This window comes from Haemaphysalis longicornis, unplaced genomic scaffold (genome assembly GCF_048455015.1).
Source record: "Haemaphysalis longicornis isolate Haplotype H1 unplaced genomic scaffold, Haemaphysalis longicornis Haplotype H1 scaffold_12, whole genome shotgun sequence".
NCBI classification, from domain to species: domain Eukaryota; kingdom Metazoa; phylum Arthropoda; class Arachnida; order Ixodida; family Ixodidae; genus Haemaphysalis; species Haemaphysalis longicornis.
The window spans coordinates 117,377,685-117,404,652 of record NW_027526225.1 but is presented as its reverse complement, the minus strand read 5'-3'; the positions used below and the strand labels follow the sequence as shown (position 1 = coordinate 117,404,652).

The 26,968-nt window shown below is 46.1% G+C and overlaps 1 protein-coding gene across 2 annotated transcripts in view; it reads right to left on the bottom strand.

Moving 5' to 3' along the window:
- Positions 1–26,968, bottom strand: part of LOC144163360 (putative RNA-binding protein 46) — a 62,548-nt gene that overhangs the window by 13,440 nt on the left and 22,140 nt on the right. For both annotated transcript variants that reach the window (XM_077694311.1, XM_077694312.1), the window contains exons 2-6: positions 11,960–12,134; positions 9,062–9,293; positions 6,637–6,748; positions 2,734–2,859; positions 715–844 (exon numbers count right to left, since the gene is read on the bottom strand). In XM_077694311.1, the coding sequence (XP_077550437.1) occupies positions 715–844; positions 2,734–2,859; positions 6,637–6,748; positions 9,062–9,293; positions 11,960–12,134 (775 nt within the window). The remainder of the gene's footprint in view (positions 1–714; positions 845–2,733; positions 2,860–6,636; positions 6,749–9,061; positions 9,294–11,959; positions 12,135–26,968) is intronic.

Sequence of the window (26,968 nt, the reverse complement as noted above, 5' to 3'; positions counted from 1 at the left end):
CGGATTCATTAAGCCTAGTCTGAACGACACGTACTTGGTTTCTTTGTTTGTTTTTATTGTATTATCAATAGGCCCACAGCAGTTCGTGACTACGCAGCTACAGTATGTGTGGTATTTACAACTTTTGCTTTAAGACAAAAAACAATAGAGATTTAAAAATCCATAAACACGATGGCGCAGTGCTTGTGCCAGAGCACGCAGAAGCAAGCCATTCCTGTTCATGGCCGAAGTCTACGGTAATTTACTTCGAGAAATAAAACCCCATTGAAGGCAGGTGATATACACAATGACTGGACTATTCATCGCTAACTACTATAAAAAAAAAAAAAAAACACTTAATCAGCGCGCAGACACCAAAAGCAACGAGTGTTTGCACGCCAAGAGCTGGCCAATACGCCGCACGCGCAGCGGCTGGGATGCCCTTCGTGCGGCGGTGGCGCCTGTAGTGGCGCACGCGGTCCCTATATGAAACGAGCGCCTAAGTTTCAAGACCAGTAAAGCATTGAAGGACTCTGCCGATATATACAGCACACAAAAAAAGTTTTCTTAGACCCGTAAAATTTGGTCAATTTCCTGCGGTAATAAAAGAGTTGAGAGTGGTGCTCTAAAAGATAACCACATGAGCAACTAAATTTCAGGACTTCGGTGCAAAAAATGACTAAAGAACAGAGAAGCCTTTTAACTGCTCCTCGCAGAAACCGTAAGGGCACTCACTTTCAAGTCGGAGGAGTACCTCGCGGAGAGCACACTCAGCCGCATACAGCCGGGCCTCTTCGATGGTAGCGCAGAACCGGTTTGGGGTGATGACGTTGTATGGCGGCGGAGCCATCGAGGGAATGGCCACCTGCAGTGCAGTCACGGGAGTTGCCATGTTTAGATCCGTCAGGACGGGCAAAATGATCTGCTCTTTAGCTTACGACAATGCAGAAGAGCACGGTGACGTGAAAAGAGCGTGGTGAAAATTTTGCCAACATGCCCCATCTATTAAGAATGTACGAAAGTTGCCTTTACGATCTGCAATAAGGGCCGGAAGGGGAGAAATCAGACAAAAAAACAGGCGGCACCACGTAGTAAGTGCAAACACAAATAGTGGAGTCACAAGCCTACAAAACAGAGAGAGAGAGAGAGGGGGGGGGCTCGAGGTTGCTCTGAGAGTTGACAAGAGTTCTTTTTTAAAATGGGCCAAAGCAAACAGCTCGGCAAGTTGGTCAGCTCACATGCCAGCTGAAATATGATGTTTGTGCTGAGTTCAAAAACTTTCTCTTTCTTTAAAGAATATTACAGTGTAGACTGCTTATAACGTGTGTTGTGGGGGCCATGAAAGCGGTACCACACTATAGTGGAATCTCGATGATTCGATTCTGGGAGATACCAATTTCAGGATGAGACGAATTTCTGAGAAGTCCTAGTGAAATTGCACTGCTTGCAATGGGAAAAATTTCGGCTGTTATGAACGGACCTGCGCAGCCCAGCAAATGATACGAACGAGCCAGCGAGGTGCCCGACTGCCGAGCGAGCAAGCGACGGCGACGTACAGCTCTCTCCCCTCTTTGTGACTCTTTCTCCGGAAAAGGCTGGGCTGTTGTTTTCTGCTCACCACAGGCACGCTGATACCACCGTGGAACCAGCCACACGCTGGGCGTGGCGCGGCCAGCGGCGGCAACATGGCGGCGGCAACAACGCGCTCGAGCAGCCACTTCTAACTGCTCTTTAAAATGCTGCTCAAGGCACTCATGAAGTTGCTTGTGCGGTAAAGGAGCTGATAATGTGGGCGAAAACGGTAGTATAAAACATCATCCGCGCCGCTTGTGAAAGCGCACATGAAATATCTGTCGGGGTGGCAAGCTAAACATCTCCAGCGGAGCCAGACGGCTGTCTCGAGTGCTCCGAAACTGCCGCCATGAGGTACGCACTTCCCCATTGGCGCAAGTCGTCAGGCTCCCCCCACTGCCGTGTGCGTCATTTTCTCACCGAGGAAAAAGGTGCCGTGGTCGTGGAATCGTCGACACGGGCGTGAAAAAAATCACCCGTGCAACGACGACACGGACGAACTGCATGCAAAAACGAGACATGCGGTTCACACCATGATTGTTGTGGCGTATAGTGAGCTTGGGCACCATGAGTGAGGAGACGAGTGCGAAGTTTTACACGCTCCATAGAGGACTGCTCGGCAACATGGAGGTTAAAAAAAAATCTGAAAAACGTCACAGATTTCTTCACACGAAAGTGAGAAGAAACAAAATAAACGAAAACTTTTTTAGTGCTTCTATTTTTGGTCTGTTGGTTCATCCGAATTTTGGATGATACGAATATTTTTCGCAGTCCCGCGAGATTCGTATCATTGAGATTCCACCGTACAAGCATTAATTCCCGAGTTATCCCCAAATTTTTACAGACTAGTATTCAAAATCCTTGAAAATTTCCAAATTTTCCGGTCGCCAGACACCCTGTGTGACAGGCTCAGCCCCCAAGGAAGTCAAGGAAAATGGGGAGGCGATTCTAATGTGCTATACGTGGTGTGCTGTGCAGGGAAGCCAGTTGGAAGCAAATGCGTCGCAGAGAAGACAACACTTTGCATCACACACGAGACATGACCGGAAAAAAATAAATAAAATGGTGGACATTGTTTAGCTGTAGCAAAGTAAGGGACAACCAAATCGCTGCAACTTCAGGCAGGCAGCCAGCTGCAGTGTTTCTCAATCACAGCGGCTTCTGCCCGTGCCTGAAACTCACCTTGAACAGGTAAAGTTGTCCCAAAGGGTCACTCCCATCCGAAGCAGGGGACTCTGTGCCGGACACTGTGTACAAAAAGAAAGCTGGCTCGCCCCAGCCTTGCTTGTGGCAGATGTCTCTCAGGGCCTGAAAAAGCAAACACCGTTTCCTTTCTCAACAGCTGTAATAACTCAACTCCCCTCTTATTCCACATGCATTAATTCTGTGTAGCCCAAGCTACCCATCTGCAGGCCCACCAATTCTTTTTTCCTTCGAGACGAGACACCCTGGTCTTTGAGATATTTTCATTTTGTCCCCATCACGAGGGTCCCAACACTTTTTTTCTCCTTTCATACAGTTTCTTGAAGATTGATACTTGATGGCAATAACCTCAAGCTTCCACTTTCCTTCTCAGATTGCGTGCAACCTGTATTTCCACGACGAAATTAGTTCACTGTGTCACAATTCATATCCTTCAAAAATCACATCAAGAGGAAGAAACATCACATGCCCAATAGGCTAAAGTTTATCAGCTTTCAGCACTGGCGTCCGAATTATTTTTTCCCTGGCGGAGCGAAAAATATGCTACTGTATGCATAACCATCATCATCATCGTTATCGTTATTTTATGTAAATGTTATCGTAATCATTTATTTTCTTCGAGAACTTCTCCAGAGGCTGTACAGTGGTGCAACAATGACTAGTATATATAAGAAATCACAATCAAACCCAATCAAATATTCATTCAACATCGCAGATGCTGGGTAGCAGGGTTAAAAAAGTAAAAGCTCCTTTCTTAAGAGAAAGATGATTAATTTAAAATGCGAAGCTTTTTCTCGTGCTACCTGAGGTGAAGTGAAAGTCCAAAATCCAGACTGTTTCTATTATGTCGGAACGGCGCAATGGCATAGACGTCGGCTTCATAGCGCGAGGGACTCAAGTTCGATTCCAAACAGGGAAGCGTTTTGTTTCTTGAGGTGCTTGATGCACCTTCGCTTATCATCATCGTCGTTTTGTGAAACCAACTGAGTAAGGTTGGCTCTCTCCTGCAATGCGTTTGGCGCGATGAACGACGCCATCACTGAGGCATAGAAAGTTTTGCTTTAAAAGGCAATTTAGTAACTTCACGGTGTCCGTGCCCTCTACACGAGGCAATGGTAGCACACACAATTCTACGCCTTTTTATTTATCAATGGAAAAAAAAAAAATGCAGGGTACGTATAAATATATGAAAAAATAAAGATTACCAAAAGCAACGCACACTCCCTGCATATTTATATACATGCTTCCTAACCATACGTACTACCAAATGAAGGCTTACACGAAGAATAATTGACAATAATTGACAAAAGAGTTGAAGAATAATTGACAAAAGAGTTAAATACACAGATCAGTTGAAAAAAGAAGTGATGCTCTGCGTTAATATGTAGTTGTGAGGTCAGTGTAATGAAACTAATGTTCCGGTTTAACATTTTGGGAATTTGAAATTGAACCATGTGTGTTATACTATTAGCATACGTGTATGCATAACCGATCATTTGTTTTAATTTCGTACAGATTATTTCCGATTAAATCCAGTGGCGTGATACCAACACATTCATATTTGGTAATTTATAGCTGCACTGCTAATATCTGTGCTGAAAACTTGTTAGATCGTGAGTAATTATGAGATTGGTGCAAGCCGCTTAGGGAACCAGGCTCTACTAAGAAATATGAGCTGGGTAGCGTGAAGATATATTGGTCACACTCTGCAGTAAAGTTGGCTAGTATTATGATGGTGTGAGCCTGATGCAAAGGGCAAAGCTAATATACTATCCATCCTTTGATTGATACCTGAAGAATCAAATATTTGAGACAGAAGATTAGCTTGCTTCATAAATCTTCTAAGACTGGGAATATCTAAATCACAATTTTTTAATAATTGGGGGGGGCATTCATAAAGGCGATAAATGTTTAATTAGTGACCAGTGCCACTGGTATTTTAACTCAACATTTTCTGATCCTTAATAAGCGTGTTGCCTTCTGCAAATAAATGTAACCTTGACGGAGCCATTTGGGGCTCAGCAGCAGTTTTCAAGGCTCTTGCTACACCATATGTAAAAGAGAGGGGGCGCCCCCTATTCCAACATCCCTGGCCTTCAGGTATAACCCTAATCGTTGGCTCCATGCGGTAGGAAGACTGTAATATGAACTGCATTAACAAACTTTCTCACTTGCTGTGTATGCGTGCAAAACACAGGGGCACATGTCTTGTCAAACCCTCCTGTCCCAAATCATGTCCCCGTTCACTTTATAACAAAATCAGTGAAAAAACAAAGCTAGAGACACAGGTTACAGCGACTATGCTAACACCTCCCCCCCTAACTGTTATCCTTTCGTTACAAGCCCCGGTCAATGCCCTGTCGCAAACACACGGGGATCAGGTTACAGAGCAATGCAAGCTGCTGCAGGGGGCAAAACAAAAGCAAGAACGCAAGCAGAAGCGAGCACAGGAGCACAAAGATGGGGGAGAGAACAAACTTCCCTTGTTGCACAGGTTGAGACCACTGAAGTAGCACTGACTAAGCAGGGCACCGCTCACGCAGCAGCCTTTGGGTTGCTTGCAAAGCAAGGGTCGCCGGTTTGCACACGCGTTGCACTGACACTGCAAGCCGCACACTGACTCCACTCTGTTTGCAACCGTTACAATTCAGAGCCCGGCTGCCTCACTTCCTCTTCCTCTTGTTTCTTTCATTCGTAGTTTTGTTTTCTCGCTGGAAAATAAAAGACACTTGCGCCCCTCTGCAATCTACTGCTTACAATAATTGTTAGAAACGACGCAACAGGCTCACAATGTCGCCTCACACAGCTCTCCCCAGCGGGTACCACTCCCGTTCCAATTTTTTTGGTCCTCGATGCTCTGCTACTGGCTGTTATAGGGATATATCGTATTTACTTAAATCTAGCGCGCACCTTTTTTCCGGAAAAACAGGTCCCAAAATTACATGCGTGTTACAATCGAGTACGACTCGAAACTGTGGAGCCGTATTGCCATCGATGTTTCAAGATGGCTGCTTGACTACTGAATGCGTAGCCAGCGCTTCGTAGTCGGCACATATTTGCCTTTGATGTCTGCATAGCCTTTTTTTTTTGCGTTCCTCCGTTCTTTCCGCCATGGAATTTTCCACTGTGAAGACACAGCGAGTTTACTACGATGCTGCGTTTAAGAAGAAAGCAACCTTACGCACGGAAAGCGATGGAAATCGGGCTGCACCACGTGCGTTCAGTGTTCTGGACACTTGCGTGTGGGACTGACACAAACAGAGAGAGAAAATTTTCGCAAGAAAGATGATACGGAAAGGGCTCAGCAGACCAAAGAGGGGACAATATCCCCAAATACAAGACCTGCTGGCGGAGTACGTGCAGCAGCAGCGAGTGGCTCGGAGAACCCAAAGGACAGAGCTGCCGGGGCAGCCACGGCGCTGCCCTGGACCGTCGTCGTGGTGACTGTCTTGCCATTTCATTTCGTGCCACCTTTGGAATAAACCTTGCTTGTTCCAAGTGAGAAAAGGTTGCATTTTGGTATTAAATAATGAAAGTCTAGTGGGCGTTACAACCGAGGACATGTTTTTTTTTCTTTTTCTTTGGACCGCAAAAAACGGGTGCGCGTTAGATTTGAGTAACTCATCGGTAACTCATCATTGCCTTCCTTACTCAGGGATGAAAAGGGACAAGATGATACTGATGGCATGTTGTGTGACATGTTCTTCTACTTGGAACTAGAGATACTCAATTGATACTCTGTGATAAAATAACTGCCTACCTCCTGGAAGTGTGTCAAATGCCATTTTTTTTCCTCATGAAGCCGTAATGAAGAAGTCGCCGCGGTTGAGTGTAACTCAACACTGCGCCACTCGGTATGAAAAGTGCTGAATTTGGCCGCACCTGCATGACTTGTTGGGCAGGTGGCCGTCTTGTGTTGGCCGGATGGCGGAAGACGCTGCCGGCGCTCCCTCCACTCCCACGGTTGCGAGCCGGTCGGTAGTGGTCAGCAGGCCTGAAGACGCACCAAAGATGAGAGTTGTGAGGAGCGTTTTTGGAACGCAAGCGTTCTGCGCAGAGCTGCTCACAAAGAGAGGAGCAGATCTGCTTGCTCCATAATTTCCTCTAATTTTTAAGTAAACCTTTTTGTGAAACTTTCTTGTCAGACTTGCTGCTTTTCCCCCATTGATTTCAAATATTCCATTACATTTTGAGCAAGACAATGAGTTCCCGAGATAATTAGAGATAGTCATTTTAGGGGTGAAGTCTCTCCGTACAACGTCGTCGTCATCGTAACCATTGACTCGTGTAGTCACAGCACTGAAACACCAGGACACTCGTTTACGCCTTGCGCTAGAACGCTTTGTACTTAAAGACACGAGACTTTTACACCAAAGCTGTATACCTCTACCCCCCTATGGTTTCATCTCGTTGACAAAAACGCCAAGGCACCAAGAATATGCTCATACTGTGCATGCTTTGCCGCTCTCCCCATGTTTCACATTGCTAGAGATGGCCCGAGATTTATTTTGGAGGAACAGTAGACAAAACAGTGTTAGCCATGAAACTCTAATCTCTATATTTTCTAATACAGTAAAAGCTCGTTAATTCGAACTCGAAGGGGACCATGAAATTGTTCGAATTAGCGGACAGGCCTAGAATGAATGGACATCACAAAGAAGCCCCTGATGACTCGTTGTTGCAGATTAGGCGGGGATCCCTGTTCGCATAAACCGTTCTGGATACTGACGCGTTTGAATTATAGGGAGTTTCCCCCCATTGAAACATACAGGGCTCTGCCAGGACCAGGGCATCAGCTTGAATTAACGGTAAGTTCTAATTTAACCAAGTTCGAATTAACTTTTTACTGTACTATGAACCCTGGCAAATATAAGAAACCGTTTTTTTTTTTATGCACCGCTTGGAACTAATTTTACAGCTAATTAAACTTTGGAGGCACCAGTGGCAAGGAACCATATCAAAGGACCATTTCATAAATTCGAACACCAAGGTTTAATGAGCGGTAAAATCAGTTCCACGGGAAGCATCAAAAAACCACTTTCCTATTACATTCGCCAGGGCTCATAGTATTAGAAAATACAAAGATTACAGTTTCATGACCAACACTGTTTTGTCTATTGTTCCTCCAAAACTTATTAATTATCTCTAATTACCTTGGTAACTGATTCACTAGCTCAAAAAATATTGGCATATTTGAAATCAGTGGGAAAAAAGCAGCAAGCAGCAAGACTGGCAAGTTTCACAGAGTAAATTAGAAGAAATTGTTTTAAGAGCAGTGTCCCCCCTTAGTTGCATCTGTGGCAATTAATGATGTGACTTGTTTTGCAAGTCTCGCATAATGAATGCAGAATAAATGGCAAGGACGCCAATTCTGACCAAGGCTAACGTGCGGAAGCTGAAATCTTAATCTTCCAAACTTACCAACCTTGTGGTCGGCGTCCTTGCTTTTGATTTTTCGACCCGCACCCCGACCAAACAGGCTTCTGTTATGCCCTTGGCTTTCTCGCATAATAATGCACCCCGAATATGTGTGAAAGTTTTGGGCAAAGAACTGTGCCCATTAGGCAAGCAAGTACGGTATTGGCAAAGGGAAGGTAGTTGTGCCTCAATGGAGTAGCTGTTGCTCTTGATTTGCACACACCACCGAATATAGCTCCAGCATTTAAAAAATTAAAGCCGTTCCCACTCAATGTTAGCTGTCGGGAGTGCAGAGCAGTGATTCGCCATAATGGGCTGCAGCGCCGTTATCCACCCACTGCTGCTACCAAATGCATTTCAAATTTCCCGCCTTCGCAGTGCTCGCGCGCCCCCTGCCTGAAACTGCACCAGCGGGAGTTCTGTTCTCTTTGTACTTGCTTTAATTTTGTATGCTGGAGCTGCTTTGAGCCTTTTCGAGTACGTAATTTCTTTTTTGCGTGGCTGGCGCCTTTCTGCGGCATTTCGAACGCGCTATTTCTTTCTTGCGCGGCCGCTTTTTTCGCTTACTATCGTAAAAACCAACCCAACGAGCGTTCCTAACTAAATGAACGGGGGGGCTGCTGGTTATATGAGCAGATGTACCTGCAGTTTTCTTTGCACTAAACAACGGGGAGATATGTATGGCAAGCGCTAGCACTTCATGGGGTTCAAACGTCTATAACTATTTAAATCACGTGGTTTTCGAAGCCTCAGCGTGACAGTACAGAAGGCTCTACTTGGGTCTTTTATCTCGCTGCGCCGCCTGATTCTGGCAGTCGCATCGACTGTTAGCGAGCTACGACGACAAGGCAAGCCTATATCTGCACTTAAAGTGGTGACCCCAACCCACCTGCCGTCTCCGATCGGGGGCGGTGCGGGTGAGATCCGTGGCTGGGCCAGGGGGTAGAACTCGTAGCCAAAGGGTGCCACGGGGCCCGGCATGACGATGGGCGGCCCCTGCAGCTTGTTGGGATCGGGGCCCTCGGCTCTGTGCGCGGCGGCGGTGTAACGGCGGCCACGCTTCAAGGGGTATGCGGGCTTCGACCACGACACCTCCAGTGTTGAGCCTCCCAGCGTGGCACCTGGGAAGGCGGGGATGGATATACGGGGTTGGTTCTTCTTACCAGTCTTTCGAGAGGAGCAAGATCGCCCCTGAGCTTGCCTGAGGAGAGAGTGACTTGCCATTCTCTTGTGGAGGACAGTACCGTGATACAACTATCACTTTGACCAGTGGGTGATGATGATGAGTTGGTCATACATGCGTACTAACACAAAGACATTGTTGCTTGCAGCTAGGCACCTGTTTTATGATAAAATGTGCAGATCAATGTTGCACCAACACCGCCTGTATAACAGTGAGCCTGTTGCATCAGCTGATAATTTCTGCGCGCTGCCGGCCTGCGTACTGTCCAACAGGCGCCACCGCTTCACACAATCTGTAGAAACAATTTACAGAGATTTTACAGACTTCGCAAGGCGGCAGTCTTACGCATAAATGTTTAGGGACCCTAGGACACCTAGTTTCTCTGCTGATCCGTGGTGTGGTGTGCACCGGTAGACATGCCTCCGGTGCCTCTGCTGTTCCCACTGGAGCAAGTGCTCCCATTGAAAAGCAGCTGACACGGCAGGCAATGTTATACAGGCAATGTCGGTCGTGCTGAATGCGACTGCAGTGCTGATTGCCAGGTGCTCTGGTCGACACAACCGCCGGTGCTGTCACCTACTTAAACTTTGTTGGTGAACTGCAGGGATCAGAAAGTTATCGTTGCACTCTGATTACATTTCGGGACAGATTCTATCCTGTTGCAGAAGAACTGGGAGCATACAGTCGAGCCCACTGCAACCTATCACACTGGGACCTCAACACAGGGTACAGGACTCCAGCATGACACTAGACATGTAGCCCAACCAAAATGGACAATTCCCTGCAGTCCTGCAAGTTTTCAACATAAGGTCTGATTGAGTGTAGACAATGACAAAACTCAAAATGGCTAGCTCAGTAACAACACCCTCCCCGTTGTAGTGTCAGACACGGAAATTTGGTAATTATGCGGCAAAAGAAAAGCAATAATAAAAACAGGAGCAACACAGACAGGAAGCCAACTCACACATGTCTGACAAGAATATCCTACCCTTTAGTACCGTATTTACTCGCGTAATCCTCGCACTCGCGTAATCCTCGCACCCCTAATGTGAGCCACCAAAACTGGGATTTTTTGGTTCCTCGCATAATCCTCGCACCCCCAACTTTGCAGCGGCGAAAGTTGCCCGCTCGCGAAACCCGCATGGTGCACGCGCTCTCCAACGCACGCCCTCCCCCGCCGCCTCTCCGTTCGGAGGAGCGCGCTGTGTATCCAAGGCCATCCAGGCGCCCAAAGAACCTGCATGGCTACTCCCTAACAGGCGCCCTAACACGCTACTCACACTGTACTTGAGCCGGTTTCGCGCATGTTTCGCGTGCGCGCAACTAGACGGTGTTCGCGCAGCCCGCTGTCGTGTCGTCGTGTCGCCGTCGTGGTCCCGCCGTTGAGCGGCAGCAGTCAGTGAGTCACTCGCGTCAGTGGTGGATAGCTCGCTGCCGTTTTGAGAACTTTTCGATCTAATTGTTTTGTGCTTGGTGCTGCTTCGCCATAGGGAGGAACGCCAGCTACACTGCCGCTTTCAAATTGAAAGCGGAAGTGTACGCGATCGAACACGGCAACCGTGCCGCAGGCAGGCACTTCGGCGTCACCGACTTCAACGTGCGTTACTGGAGTAGGGCACGCACATACGACGACGAGATAGGGCGCGCGCCAGAAAGCAAAGGCGGCAATTTCATGATCGCTGATCGACGGGAGACCGTTTACGTTGTAAATAATAAAATAAAAAGAAATAGCTGCTGTTGGCAACACTGAGGTACCTATACAAAAAACGACCGCTACATTTAGCGGGATTGGCATAAGGCAAATTGGCAACACTGTGCACCGGATTTTTTTTTTTTTCGCATAATTCTCGCACCCCTAACTTTGCATTGACTTTTCCGAAAAAAAAGTGCGAGGATTATGCGAGTAAATACGGTAGTGTATACCTCAGACTAATACCTACTACCTCAGCATTGATAGGTTCAGACTAACTACTCACACTAACACATAACTCGGACTATACCTGAGAGCAATCCGGATGTGCATGTGTGAAGAACAAAAAAGGGTGATACAAAGCGTACAAAGCGTGAACTGTGCGAGCCATACTGCACTTATCTCTCCCAACTTTTTGGCCATCACGATATAAAATTCAGAAGAAGCAATGGGAGCCCAAAGCAACGAAATGATTCAAGCTAGAACGACAGTCTAAATGTGCGCTGACATTACACGTGCAACCTTCAAAGCCAATTTCCCCCTCTCATTCATTATAGGTGACTAAGAGGCAATCGCACATCATTGAGACATCAATGCAAATAAACGACAACAAGCTCATAAATAACGACAAAGACAAGGGCATAGGGCAGAAATAGTACCTGCATGCACCCCAAAAAAACGGATTCCACGTTACTCCTTCCTTAGAAAAAGAATTAATCCCCCTTTCAGAAGAATTGGTACGAACACTGGATATAATGCCAAAGGATGAGCATTTTCACACACACATGCATTCCTCCAGGATTCCTTCACAGACGCGATTCCATGATGAATTCCCCGACCCCTCCAAGCAAATGTTCGCTCAGAAGCAAGGCAGGGAACACTGGAGGCAGAGGGGAAGCCGGCAGCGTGCGTACCGTTCATGAGCGCCAGCCCCTCCACCGCGTCTTCCCTCTTGGAGTAGTGGACGAAGGCAAAGTCCCGGATCTTTTTGACGCGAAGGACCCTCAGCTGATCCTCGGCCGAGAAGGCGGTACGGAGGTCCGCTTCCGAGGTGTTGGGCGCCACATTGCGCACGTACAGCACCTTCACCTGGGGAAGGAGGGAGGGGTTACCGTATTTACTCGCGCAATGATTGCACCTTTTTTTTTTTTTTTTTAAATTGATGCAGATTTAGGGCTGCGTTCATTACGCAGGATACATTTTTCGTGAAACACTTTTGAGAACAACAAACGTAAGCAAGTTGCGGGTCAAAATCTTTACAATAATGGTCATGCGCATACTAGAAACAACAATAAAAAAACAAAAACAAAAACCTCACACATTGCCGCCAGCCACTTTGCAAAGCGACACAAAATGCAGTGTTTTCATGAATTACGGAATGCGCCAGAACGAGTTTGGCGCGAAGTGGCAACAGGCCGACCAATAACTGCCTGCCGCTGTCACAGTGCAGGATATCAAAAGAGACACGGCTGCCGACACAGAAAACTGAGTGCATTGTTTTCTTCGTCTTGTGAGTACATTATGTGCCTTTAGTCAGAGTTTCTTCCTCATCAATATTAAACGCATGCTTGCCAATATCACGAAAATCGGAAAGTCTGCGGCAGAAACGTAGCCATGTCCGCTTTGAATGGGAAGGAAACAGAGGTAAGCACGATTATCATCAGCTAGACTTGTTTGCGTTCATTGCGCAGGAAATTAAAAAATCGGAATTTGACGACAAACTTCACGGGCACGATCATTACTACGCGAGTAAATACGGTAATGTCACACCTAGGTCAATACGAACACAGCCAGCTAGTTTCCCATAAAATTACGTGTGTGTGTGTGTGTGTAGGACAGGAAAAAGAAAGAAAAAAAAAGAAAATGTAGCCGCCACTACTGCTACTTCAACAAGAGGCGTCCTAGAAAATTTATGATGAAACTAAATTGCTAGACACATCATCATTACATTTATTCTATAATACAGTTAAAACATTAATTTCAACTTTAATAATTTGATTTTGTGCACAACTCAAACTGTAACAACTCAGTCTGGCCAATCTCTATAGGAGTCTATGTATAAAAGAGCCCATTCACATTCAAATGCGAGTAGGTCCCGTTGCAAGTCATTCAAAATGCCCGCCACCTGCCTACGCAGGAGGCTGCGCTGCCTACAGAAAGCAGAAAAGAATAGAGAGAGAAGGTGAAATCGGCTAAAACCAATCTAGAACCCCCATTGCGGACATTTTGGAACATATTTTTTTGCCGACTATGTTGGTGGGGACACGATAGCTGCGGTGCGTGGTGCACTGACACAAGGACATCACTTCTTAGGACACTTGTCCTGACCATCGCAATGAGCACGAAAAGGACAAAGTACCATGTGCTGCCGTCATGAGAAAATTGAATGCAACCCCTCCCCCCCCCCCCCCCTTCCCTTTTTAATTCAGTCTTGAAGAAGGGGAAGGAAGCAGCCTTCCACTACATTCACTCGATAGGGCAGAAATGCTCGCTGCCGTCTTGTACGACAAACATCACACTGCAATCACCGACTTTTGCAAGCACCAAATCAGTGACACACTGTCTTCCAATCGCAGCCTCCTGTTCTTATTCTTCCCTTTCATTACTTCCAACCTTCATTAATTCAAAATGAGATGATTCATCCCCTTGCGGTTTGTTTAACCAGCCATTACTGTGTTACCTTTGCTCTAGTATCATGAATTTTCTTAAAGTCAGTCTCACTACCAGTCTGCCGGCACATTTACCCTAATTGTGACTTGGTAGCTACACCTCGTGAACGGACGAGTAAAGAATAGCTACGTGATTGCAAAAACACCCAGCAACCATGCTAATGCCTGAGTAACAGGAACTTTTGCCTACCTACACGAAAAAGTTGTAGGTTTACTGACAGGTTTACGAGCCTATAGTAACTGGGAACAGTACGTGAGGGCCCTAAAACAAGAACAAGCATACAAAAACACGTACAAATGATTTTCACGGAACAACACCAACAAAAAAAAAGTTTCAATACCTAAAACACTGATAACTACACAAAACTGGTACTAACTGGTTATACATGTTAACTGGTTAAACATGTTTTCTGTTATTTTACCGATTCCTCCCTTCTGAAATTTTTTTGCCAAGTCCATTTGAAGCTCTACCCAAGCAAGGTTCCGGTCAAACCGATTCAAACTTCAATCACTGATCTGTTGCTTACCTCAAGTCAATGAAAAGTCACAATACGGTCAGTTTGGAGAGTTCTACTATCGTAAGGCACCTTTTTTTTAAGTCTATGTGTATCAACATAAAAGAACTTAACGACTTCGGAGGAAAAAATATTAGCATTGTTCCAATTAACCGTGGGACAATTTTGTGTTGCCAGCTGCTTCTCTCCCTTATCTTCCCATCCCTCACATCCAGACCCTCTTACTGTGTGAAGAAAATGGATACAAACAACAAAAAACTGGACGAAACTGAACCCAAAAAAAAGCTACTATAGTACTTTTTAAAAAAATCACATATCCTTCCTGGGCTGGCGTAAAGGGTGGAAGGTACAGTGTGCTCTAACTATCCTCATTTCTTCACATGACAAAACCAGAATGCTTTGATGCTTAGCAACATCAATGAAAACTTCACCAGGCACTCTGTATTATCAGTTATCAGGAAACTGTATGATCAGTTTCGGCTCCGCAGCATGCGCTATGCTTTCCTGAATATAGCGCTCTTTTATAAGGGGGACACTGCTCTTAAAACAGCTCCTTTTAATTTTTAAGAACTCTCTGTGAAACTTGCCAGTGGTGCTGCTTTTTTCAACTGATTTTGGATATGCCATTATTTTTCCCGTCAGTCAATTAGTTCCCAAGGTAATTAGAGGTAATTTTCCATTTGTGGAGTAATAGTAGACAAAGCAGTGCTAGTCATAAAACTGTGATGTTTATATTTTCCAGTACTATGAATGAACACTGGTGAGTGCAATAAGAGAATCGGTTTTCTGATGCCCCGCTTGGAACTAATTTTACAGCTCATTAAACTTTGGTCGCACCAGTGGAAAGGAACCATTTTGAATGCACATTTCAAACATTAAGGTTTAATGAGCTGTAAAATTAGTTCTAAGCGGGGCATCAGAAAACCTATTCTCTTATAGCACTCACCAGGGTTCATTCGGAGTACTGGAAAATATAAACATCACAGTTTTATGACTAACTGTTTTGCCCATTGTTCCTCCAAAAATGACTAATTATCTGAAATTATCTAGAGAACTAATTGACTGACTCGAAAAATAACGGCATGTTTAAAATCAGTGGGGGAAAAGCAGCAGGACTGGCAAGTTTCACAGAGTTTTCTTGAAAATTAAAAGAAGTTGTTTTAAGAGCCGTGTCCCCTCTTAAGTTGCCTTTTCTGCATGACTTCGGGGCTGTGCAAGAAAAGAACTTGCAAAGAGGGCATGCCAACTGCGAATTGATGATGACACGCATCACCAGGGCCAGTATTACCTTATTCAGCGCTCTATGCGAGCTCCTGCCACAAGCTCCTGATGCAGACAGCGCACAAAAACCAGTGAAAGCCACAAGCATAAAAATGCCATTATCATGCAAGTCACAAAGCATACCAGAATACAAGTTTGAAACACATAAATACTAATGGTTTTAATGTCTTCACAATAACAACATGATTTCTACGCTGTTCTGTGATATGACTGTACACAGAGAAAGCAAGCGAAAGGGAAACGCAGCTCGCATACGTATCACAACGGAGCCTTGTGGGCTTTAACATCGCGAACTGAGCCATGGCTTCGGACATGTTGATAGTAGATGCAACTTTGTTTTCAATTGAGAAAATTGCAACGATGACAGTTTTTCATCGGCCATAGCCAACCTTGATTAAGTCTTTATAGGCTCCAATTTTGAGAAACTTCTTTCCACTGCCATCAATAAAACAAGCAGTGTAAGGAGTATCCTAAGTGTCACCCAAGCATTGGGAAAGTTGTCCTCGAGGTTGTGGCTTATTAGGAATCGACGAACGTTAACAGGAGTGCTGCATTCAGGAGGAAGCAGGCTACTCGGGTACAAAAGGTCGTTGAAAAGGTCTTTGTTATTAATGTTGGCATTTTCGTTGTGCTTGAGAGCATGATGCAGAGTTCAGCAAACACTGCTCTTTCTAGAAGCTTTATGTTCCACAGGAAACCCCCCAGATTCACATACAGTTCTATCCGTGTGAAGCGTTCCTCGATTGACGTCTTTACAGCATCCGCCCATAACAAAATTACTCTTGAATGTTTCTTCTCCTTCTCTATTGGTTGCTCCGTCTTCACCTTCGTAGCTTAACCATCATTTCTTCCGCCACAACTGCAGCACCAGCCTCATGTTGGCATCAACGACCATGCCTTCAGCAAAGGCTTTAGCTGTTGCCAAAGGCTTTTCGTATCCGCCATCTCGACAGCTTTCAATGTAGGCAGAACATGCTCTCAGCAGCTGTATGCTTGCAACATTGTCCGTTGCATGCTCTTGCTTGCGGTGTTAACCTGAAACAGGTTGTCATACCAAATTACAACGGCTACAAGAAACCTCGGGTCTGTGAGCTGTTCAGCTATACTTTGTGCCCCACGCTGGCCTCTGCTTGCTAGGGCTTCGTCAGTTGAACCCAGCAAACCATAAAACATCTTGTGGATGTCCATTCAATGTAACTTCCCTGATATCCAATGTGCAGAGGATATTCGTGAACGCCCACGTTATGTCCACAGGATATTCAGGCGATGTCCCTATTGCCTCGGAATAGACATCCACAAATACTTTCGTCTGGATATCCACAGGATGTCCTTAAAATTCATGGAAACTTTCTGTGGACATTTCACAGATATCCGGACGACATCATATAATGTCCATTTGATGCCATGTGGAGGCATTCTCAGGACCTTATACTATTATTATATAACTATTTATATATTATTATTAGTGACATGAAACCATCCCCAATTTTTATTGCAAAGAAAAATGGTATTTATTTCGAAATCATTTCAATATCCACCAGATGAACCTTGCTGGAAGTTCAAGACCTAGAAAACATTAAAAAAATAAAAACAGCACAAGTTAAACGCTTGTTAAATAGCTATTATTGAAACAGCTGCTTACACCATTCTGCCTATTGAAAGAGTGACAGGCTAAAAGAAAATTGCAATCAACCGGGCGGGTCAGATACTTTACATACAAACTCACCATCAACAGGCGTGCATATATGAATAGTTTCTTAACTGTGCAGCTAAAATGAGACAAGAGAAAAAACACAGCAAAGATTTCGGCTTTTGAATAAAAACAGTGCCAAATAAACAATGTGATTCAACTTGAAGCCGGGCAAAACTTAAGCAAAGAATAAACTTTAAATGTAATAAACCCACAAAAGATTTTAAATAAAAGTTATCATGAAGTTAAACATAACACCAGAGAAAATAGGAGCTGCCAGAATACCTAAGAAACAGGCCGGAAAAGCAAAGGTTTAGTCTACTATACTGCATGCTAAAATATTACGCAAAAGAAGGCACGTGCTTGGATTCATGTTCACGTCTTCTGTAAATTTGCTTCTGAGAAGTTGGGCCGCCAGTTGAAATCTTGTGTTTGATCCAGAAATCTTGTTTCTTCAGCAGAAAGAGCGGCAGCAAACTTCGCAGCAGCGGCGGCAGAATATACATTTGAAGAAAGGGAAAAGGAACGAAATGCTAGGTACCCTTCTTGGAATGGCAGAATCTGGAGAAAACGCTAGTTGTCCTGCAAGAAAATGTCGTATATCTTGGTTAGCTTCAACTTATTGCTGACATTATGACAGTTTCTTACCTGCTACTGCAGACGTTGATCAAGGGGCTGGGATGAAGTTTTTGTGATGTATTCACTGGCAGTCTCAGATGGAAAATTGGAAGAAAATACCAAGCAGTAATTTGGAGTCGCGAGTAGCATCACAATCGCAAAGAAGAAATACCTTGAACAGAGATAGAAGTATACGGCCGGGTCCTTGAAGTGAAGCCGATCGGTGATCTGAGAACCGTGTGGTGCAGCCGAAGACAGGAACCGAACACAGCCGTCGATTTCCCGTCTCTTGAGACGGGAAGTCCTTCGAGCAGTTCAGTACGAGACAATTGTGGTCACAACAGGCGAGCAAAGAGCGAGTGAGCGACCGAAAAGCGCGGGAACCACGGGAACCCAGCTCCCCGTCGGAGAGGGCGAGGATGGTCGGATGGTTTCCTCCGGTCCTCCTCCTTCTCCACCGCCGCCGCTTTTGTCAGACGATACGCCAAGCAAGTACAAAGATGCTGCGCTCAAGGGGGGGGGGGGGGGGGTTGTGGCGAATGCACGGCACTTGCTTCGCGCCTTCTCCGACACCCCGGCATACAACCCCCCCACCCCCCCCCCCTTCTCGCCCACTCCATACAAGCGGAAAAAACGCGGCCGAGCTTTCTCGCGCAAACCCTGCCGCAGAGCCCAAAACGAAGAATCTGACGCCAAGCGCGCGCCCGCTCCCTCCTTCCCCCCGAGCACGGCTTTTGAAGCTCCTTTCATGGCGGCCGAGCTCGTGTGGGCCATTCAAAATGCAAAAAGAAAAAGTGCGCCCGGGGCTGACGGCATCACATACCAGGACATCGGAAACGTAGCCGAGAGGCAGCGCTCGCGCCATCTTGACTTTGCAACTTCCACTGGTCTTCCGGCACCCTCCCTGCTCAATTTGGCCTCCAACTTGTCTCTCCCGTCCTAAAAAAGAACAAATCTCCCAAACTTTTCTCCTCTTTTCGTCCTATTTCACTTACGAGCGCTGCCTCCAAAATTCTCGAATCAATGGCGCTCGCACGCCTCGAATTACCAGTATGTGCGAATCTGCAACTTGAACCCTGAGCAGCAGACGGGTTTTTGCCGCCAGCGCAGTGCCATGGATTCAATTGCTGACCTTGTCTCTGCACTATAAAACGCGAAAGCTACCAAAAACCATGGCCTTTGTCGTCCTTTTGGACATTCGCAAAGCCTTCGACTGCTTACCCAACGAGGGTATTCACGATGCAGTAAAACGCTGCAAAATTACGCGGCCGTAACCCTCATCTCCACCGATGTTAAAGACTGGACGAGGCCCGCCACTCCGTTGCGCAAGAACTAAACAAACAACACCCAGACGCGTGAGTTGCATCATGCAATGCACCTGCTCGCATCGAAAGCATCAAATTTGGGTAACAAGAGTCCTGCCTACTCAGCGGGCTCCATACTGGTTCCGTACTCATGCAGGCTGCGTACCAGTGCTCGGAGAAAATGAGAAATGAGAAAATCAACAGTCCCGCTTGTTCTTTATCCGCATAAATCAAGCAGCCTAAAATATAGAATGCAATTCCCGAATCAAACAGAAAGGCAACCAGATTTCGCTCAAATTCGAAATAAAAAAACTACCCGCTCTTCATTTAAAATATTAGTTAGAAACAGGCCAGAAAATATTTCGAAGCTTAAGGAAAGACGGGGATGAGGGGTGATTTGAACTAAGACACAGTTTGTGTGGCTGGGGCCCCATATGTACACCGTGTTATGAATGCGAATTCTCAGTGTAAGGAAAAATGTAACTTTGTGGACATCCTAGCAATATCGCGTAATGATGTTATACTAACACACCTGCAGTGATATCGCATGGATGTCCGCAAGCAGATGATCTTGGGTGAAACATTGTATGGACATCACATGAATGTCCTGAAATGACATTGGATATTGTGACCATTTATGGATATCCTATGGACTTTCGTGGTTTGCTGGGAAGAAGTGCGTCGCAGAGCAGCGATGAATGCTAAAAAGCAGAAAAGTCTCTTGGCAGCACGTTTCCTGTCTATTCAGTAGCCGCTTCACCCTCGCCGGGTTCTGGCAAACTGCACGCATGAAGTGGAAATAAACTTCAGAGCCATTGAGCGACCATCTGCTTTTATCGGGGCGTAGTCCAAGGAGTGCACAAAAGAAAACACGTTTGTTTGCAATTTGCGATTGAGCATACTTTTTGGTTAATTACGTATGAATGGAACTTGGCAGGACGAGAGCTTTATTCCAGCAGACAAACATGGGCTCTCTGCCTCCCTCTCATAGAAGCCCATGGGAATCTCACAAAATTTACAACTATGTAACTTTGAAACTTTAGATACTGAGCACACCATTAGGTTCATCTGAGCGGCTGATTGTCATATCATTTGTTTTGGGATAGTTTCAACAAAATACGCGTTACAGTCATTCATATACTCCCTCCATAGATGGCATGTATTACCATGCAGGCAGGAATTCCACAATATTTATAACTTCACTATGAAATAACTAAAACAAGTAAGCCAAAGTCAGTGTAATGATAGAATTGTCTTAGTGGCTAATTGTCATATAATTGGCTCCATGATAATTTCAACGAAACAAGGGATGGGCATGCTTCACTGTGCAACACTTAACGTGGGAAAGCCATCTTACAAAGACCAAGCTTACACCAAGCCCCCATAAGGTCAGCTTCACCTCTAAACACAAACGCATCGCTGGGAAGACATTTCTCTAAGAAAATATAGACTGGCTTATATCAAAATATGAAGGCCCTGGGAGTACTTTTTGTTTTCTAGGAGTTTTTTCATACACAGAAGCTGCGGCGCACACTTTTACGATCACGGAGATTTGAGTGGGCGTCGCAAGGTGGCGTTACAATTGCGCGCAATCTTGCTTACATCGCTCTGGGGCCCTATTCTCGACGCAGTAAATTCACCGGGAACTGTGAAGAAGTGGAGGTTTACCGAGGCAAGGACGCCTACAAGAGGATTTTGCCCTATGCGGATGTGCCGTTGGAAGACGACGACGAAAGGGATCACGACAATTGCTACTGAGTAAAACACTGTACATAGCTGCAGCAGAATGGCGAGTTGGGCTAGTTGGTGAAATTGCATTTTGAAACCTTCAGAAAGTGCAACACTGAAAAAACCCGAGACGACGAGCTATCGAAGAGACGAAGGCCTAAATTTAGAGCCATCGTGTCAGAAAAGGGGACCTGGCAAATGCTTTTTCCTACCTGCAAACGCACCTCGGAAAACTAAATATCAACGACCCGTTCAGGGTAAGAAATTCAGCCACAGTCAACGACTACTTAAAAGGTCCAGCCTGCCGGTATTTGAGGGGCATTCAGTATAGACGTTGAAGCTCTATACTACTCTAACCCACACGATCAGGTCTTATCCTCTGCGAAGAAGTGCATAAGAGAGGAGGACGACTGGTTGTGGCATCTCTGTAGAAGCTTTCTTGGAACTGTTGGCTTTTTATTTGAAAGACACTGTTGTGTCTTGGGGGGGTCAGTCGTATGTACAACGTTCAGGGGTTTGCAGAGGGTCTTGTGTAGCACCCGCATTGAGTGACATTTTCTTAGCTCGGGTAGACAGACGTTTGGAGAGTAAGCTTACCAGTTCAGTGTAGCACATTTTTCGGCACGTGGATAATTTTTTGGTAGTATGTCACCAAGAAGTCTCCCCTTCCGTGGTCAATGGTTTCGTGGACCTCTTTGAGAAGGTTGGGCTAGCTAGGCCTGAAATTCACCTTTGAGACCCCTCGTGAAAACAAACTTCATTACCTGGATTTGAATTTGAAACTTGAGAATGAGCATTTGTGCTGGTGTTACCAGCCTAGGTCCGTAAAGCCAATTCTGAGTTATGCGTCCGGGCATTCCAAGTTGGTAAAACGAGGAAGTGCAAAGTCTGTGTTGGGTGCTGCTTTGGATACGTCATGTGTGCATTGCTCAGAACAGGCTTTTGATGGTCAAGTGCATCGCCTCAGAGGTGCCGGTTTCCCAAGCAATGTTTTGCGGTCAGCGTATGAAAAAATGATTCGAGAACTAAAAAGAAGAAAGGAAGGATGACGTTGGTACGGTTGCAGTATTGGGCGGTAGGAATTAGAGGCTGGCAGTATAATTCCCTATCTGCACAAGATGTTGCATGCGTTGAAAAAAGCTGGTTCCAGGTACAATGTGAAGGTTCTGTTAACAGCACGAAACAAAGTTGGCAGGGTTTGTTCTTTGGTGGAAAAAAGGTTGTCTGGTGACCATGGCGCAGGCAGGAATGAATGCAGTGTGAAACATGAGACGCGGTATGTCAAGTGCAATGTTGGCTGTGTTTATGTACTTTCACTGTCTTGCGGTAAGGAATTCGTAGGTCAAACGGGCAGATGAGTAAACGTGCGTCTCAAGAGCATGAACTGTCCCTGAAAGGGGCCATATCTTCACATCTTGCGGAACATTGCAGCAAATTCCGGTACCGTGGTGGTTGCAGGTCGCTTTTCTCTGATACAAAGGTTGTGTTCAGGCATGTGCGGCAGTTGACCAGAGAAGTAGCTGAAAGGAGCCATGAAGAGAAAATACAACTTCGTTTAATTTGAAAGAACTAGGACTCGGTATCTCACTCAGCTCCAATACATTGTTTTTTTAACGAAAAAAAAAAGCAAGAAGTATTTAAAAACTTTCAAATTTTGCGCCACAGTGACGTGTTATGAGCAAGAATGACGTCATATGGGTGAACAATAAAATATAATTTTCAGTGCGTTAACTGCACGTTAGCATTCAAGTGATGCGGTCAAATGGAACTAGAGGCCCCATTACAGACGTCCAGTCATGTGTCGTCGCGACAGGTCAGTTAGGCAGCCGCCAATCGCACAAACAAGGTTCTGTGACATCATGGAAAAGTTGCGGAAAATTGGCTAGGGGGTCGCGACTGCTTCAAACGTTTTCTTTAATATCTCCGTTATTTGTTCGAAGATTGCGATGATATTGGTATCATTGTTACCGGGACTAAGCAGTCTTTCTAATAAACCCAACTTGTATTTTGTCTTCATGGCTCCTTTAAACTATGTATAGTTTTTTGAAACCTTCAAAAAGCGCAACAAAAAGCGCAATCGTTGGTGCCCTGGTCGCCCACCCCCAAAGACTGGCACTGCACGCCGCCACCCCAATACAAAAGGGGTGACATTAAACAACCAATCCAGCTTGCCCAGGATGGGGAGTAGGAGCTGTGCAGATGCTAAGACAGTCAGTTTCGCGAGTACACATAGATGTACGCATTTTGGTACCCATACATTCATGGCATAGAACACGCCTCCACCGGCCTTGTTTTAAAGATCTTGTATTAGCTAGCAATGAAGCCTTTTCACTACAAAGTACAGTGAAAGCTCGTTGATCCAGCCTTCGATAATCGAATTTATGGATAATTCAAACTGAACGATTCGGTCTGGCCGAGCTTATGTACTGAAAAGCCGGTTAATTCAAACGTGAGGGGCCTCCGCCACGGATAACTCGAAGTACGCGCCACCACTACGGCAGCTTGGGGCCTGGCGCACGTCCAGAGGAAATGCACCCGCTGCCAACACACGAGGCTGTGTTGCCTCCTAAAAGGAGAGAAAAAACATACAAGGTAAAAGCAATCTAAAAGCCCCACAGCGGACGTTTTGGAAGGAGTTTCTTTGCAGACTACGTAGGTGTAAACACGAGTTCAGGGTGTGGGGCGTGCTGACTGATGGCCTCATTTCTGAGGTCAGAAACATAGAACCTGTCACTGCCGTGACCACGAGGAGGTGGCGGACTAAGCACCAGTGCGACCATCACTCAGAAGTAACGACCGGATAGACTGCTACCCGTCTCTTCAGTTTTGTAGTACGAGAGAAGGAGGCCTTCCACTACATTCGCTCGTTGGAGAAAAAAATATTCTAGGTTTCGCCTTCAAGCTTAAAAGGCAGGTTTCAATCGCGGCATTTTGCAAACATTCAACTGCCGACATGCTGCTCCACTTGTTCCACAATCGCATTGTACGGCTTTTGAACTTCCACTAATTCGATCTGAGCGACGCCCTCTTGGGGTTCGAATTAACGAGTTTCTACCGTAATAAAGAGTACTAAATGCCTCAGTTACAGGTTTTTGCAACTGGACAGGAAATAACTCCCATGGACCGAAACTTCCGATTAGACAAAAGAGTAAATAAAACACCCATCATGATGACGACAAAGGCCCAGTAAAATCACACACGTAAAGGTCCCCATTATCTACAGTAGTCACTATATCAATATTAGTCGCCCAATACTCTCAGTTACGAAACAAAGGATCAGTCACAGTAATTGGGAGAAACAACAAATGGACGCGCTCACAAAGAGGCACAGGAAAAGGTCATTCCCATATCGGCCATAACACAGTCGGTCCACGCCGTTATCAGATTAATATATAGTGCACATAATACATTGAACTGCTTTTCCGACACTGTGACATGTTGATGTTAGTGTATGAGCAAAGCAACCCGAAGGCTTTGGTTATATCGATAAAACACAAGATGAGTACACATGCAGCGTGTTAGTGGTTCTGATTGTTTTGCAGCAAACTACATAAAGGATATGCTAAGGCATGATGATGATGATGATGAGCGATGGTGATGATAAGCTGCAACATAGCGGGAGCGTACCGCACATATTCGTACGTACGAATACCATTAGGTTGGGTTCAGACTGTTACGCAACTGTCGTAATAACTTTAAAGTATGACGTCATTTTACGTCTCAGCCGACCAAACTGCGTGACACACCGTTTTTTTTAACGCCCATAGATCCCGATATGACTTTTGCGTCGGTAATCTGAACATAGCATCACACGCACGCGTGCCAAATCCTTGCGCCTTTGCTTTTTGCGCGGCAAACTATACGTCTAAAGGCTGATAATCTTTGGGTGTGTGAGCTGCAGCGTCGATAAGCCGCAGCACGGAGGACATATGCCACGAAGACAAAGCGGAACCTTTGATGTGGCCGCCTCAGTCCTCGTATATCTACCAGTGCACGCCTATCTTTCCCCTCCCTATCACACTCACCACCTGGAACAGATATCCCGCGCCGGCGCGCGCAATTTAGGACGCCGATCTCGCCCAGTGCCACAGGCCGCGGAGCGTATTGGACGATAAGAGACGGAACCAACACCAGCGCAACAAAGGCATACAAAGCTGGCTGATTGCACGGGGGACAGCAAGGCCCGGGATTACCGATGGAATTCCTTTTTTTCTCTTGTGTAGCCGCCGCGTGCCATTATCGGCACCTATCCGATACGAATGCGGCAAACATATCGCACAGCGATGCGTATTTCTCCCAGGCCCACCGCAGCATTTTGGTCACCATATATTCTGCAGGCACTCTCCCTCCGAAGCCTGAACGACGCAAAGCGCGGTCGATTGGGCATGCGGCACGGACTAAAGATTGAGCATTGAATTTCACTCACCTGGCTTCGCGCCGAACACCCTTTTGGTAAAGATGAGCCCACTCCGCACTCTTGCGAAATAAGTATTCGGTTTTACAAAGCACCGACAGATAACCCTCCCGCCCTGTACAAATTGACGCCGACATTCTGTCTCCATTTCGGCGGCACGCGCCTCGATCGTACTGCTTTAAAGTGGGTGCCGACGAGCGCGCCGGTAAGACCGGCTACGTGAGCGCAGACCTGTCCTTCAGTTACACCTGCGAGAATGCATAAGTATTCGGTTTTACAAAGCACCGACAGATAACCCTCACGCCGTGTACAAACTGACGCCGACATTGTCTCCATTTCGGCGGCACGCGCCTCGACGAGAGCGTCGGTAAGGCCGGCTACCTGAGCGCAGACCCATCCTTGAGCCGCACCTGCGCGAATGTGTAACTGGGCCCCTTCAGCAGCGGAGCTGTTGTTGGTGGCCGCAATGCGTGCGGCGTCAACAGAAAACTTTACGTCATAGTTACTCTTACTGTTTACCGCGCATGTGCTTTGTGAGCACGCGGTTTGCAAGGAGCCCCGGCGCCGTCCAGGCCTGCGCGTGGCCCTCGGAAGAAAATACAGTAGAATCTCGATAAACAGAATTGCCGCTTAAATGGAAGAGTAGCCTGTAAGTTGGTTGGTTTTGTATTCAGATAACGTAAAAAAAAAAAAAAAAAACTCTCGGTAATCGGAACTAAAATTTCCGCGACACCCTGTAAACGGAACCAAAAAGGGAACTTCTTGTAAACCCTATTGGCATGAGGATCAGCTTTTTACGGTTCCGGTCGTTTCGGTTTTTTTTTTTGGGGGGGGGGGCCTCATAGGCCTCGTAAGCCTCGTCTCTTACGGGTCAGCCGTGTTAGCGCAACGAATGCAACATTGCAGTTCTTGTTCCAGTCGTTCGGTCTCGATTCAAGACGCCGAGGTTACAGGGCTCAGCTCCTGCCGCCTCGTTCGTGCCATCGTGGCACTACTATTCGCGCTTCATTACCGCGTTGCCGTCTTCTAAATTTGTTGGCTCGTAAGCAAGTCGCGAAGTTGAGGCCTCTAGCCTCCGTGAAGATGCATGTTGTGACGATTCAGTCTGAGAACGCGAAGAAGACAGAAACCCCGCAGAAGCGGGGAATGGACGAAGCAAAGCGCGCGCCGCCGCCGCCGGGGGCTGTCAACTGGGACCACCGGCGGATTCCGCGCGCGCGCCACATATGGTTCTTGTTTCACCCAAGGAGGTTGTATACAACCTCCTTGGTTTCACCGGGGAACGTGGCCCCCTCTCCCTCGAAAGAAGGGACCGCGGCGGAGGGGAGCGGGGAGCCAGTTGGTTCGTTGAAAGCGTGTAAGACAGAACGCTGTAACCGTCTGTACTTCTGTATAAAGAAATCCTGTTGTTTTCCTTTGCACTCGAACGAGTAGTGGTGTTTATTGAACGACAGCGACCGAAAGGATCTACAGATATTCGCTACTACAATGCAGTTGCAAGGACTCAAACAAAAAATAATTGATGCATTTTATAGTGCACAGCGACTCATTATTGCTAAATCAGCTTTGTGAATGCTGCGCCTAAACCTCTTGCAGTTCTCTCTCTTTCTGAAAAACTATCAGCTACACTCACCTTCTAGTAATTAGAGTTCCATGAAATGGTATTAAGGGTGTCTACGCACATAAATTTGCACTTTCACACAT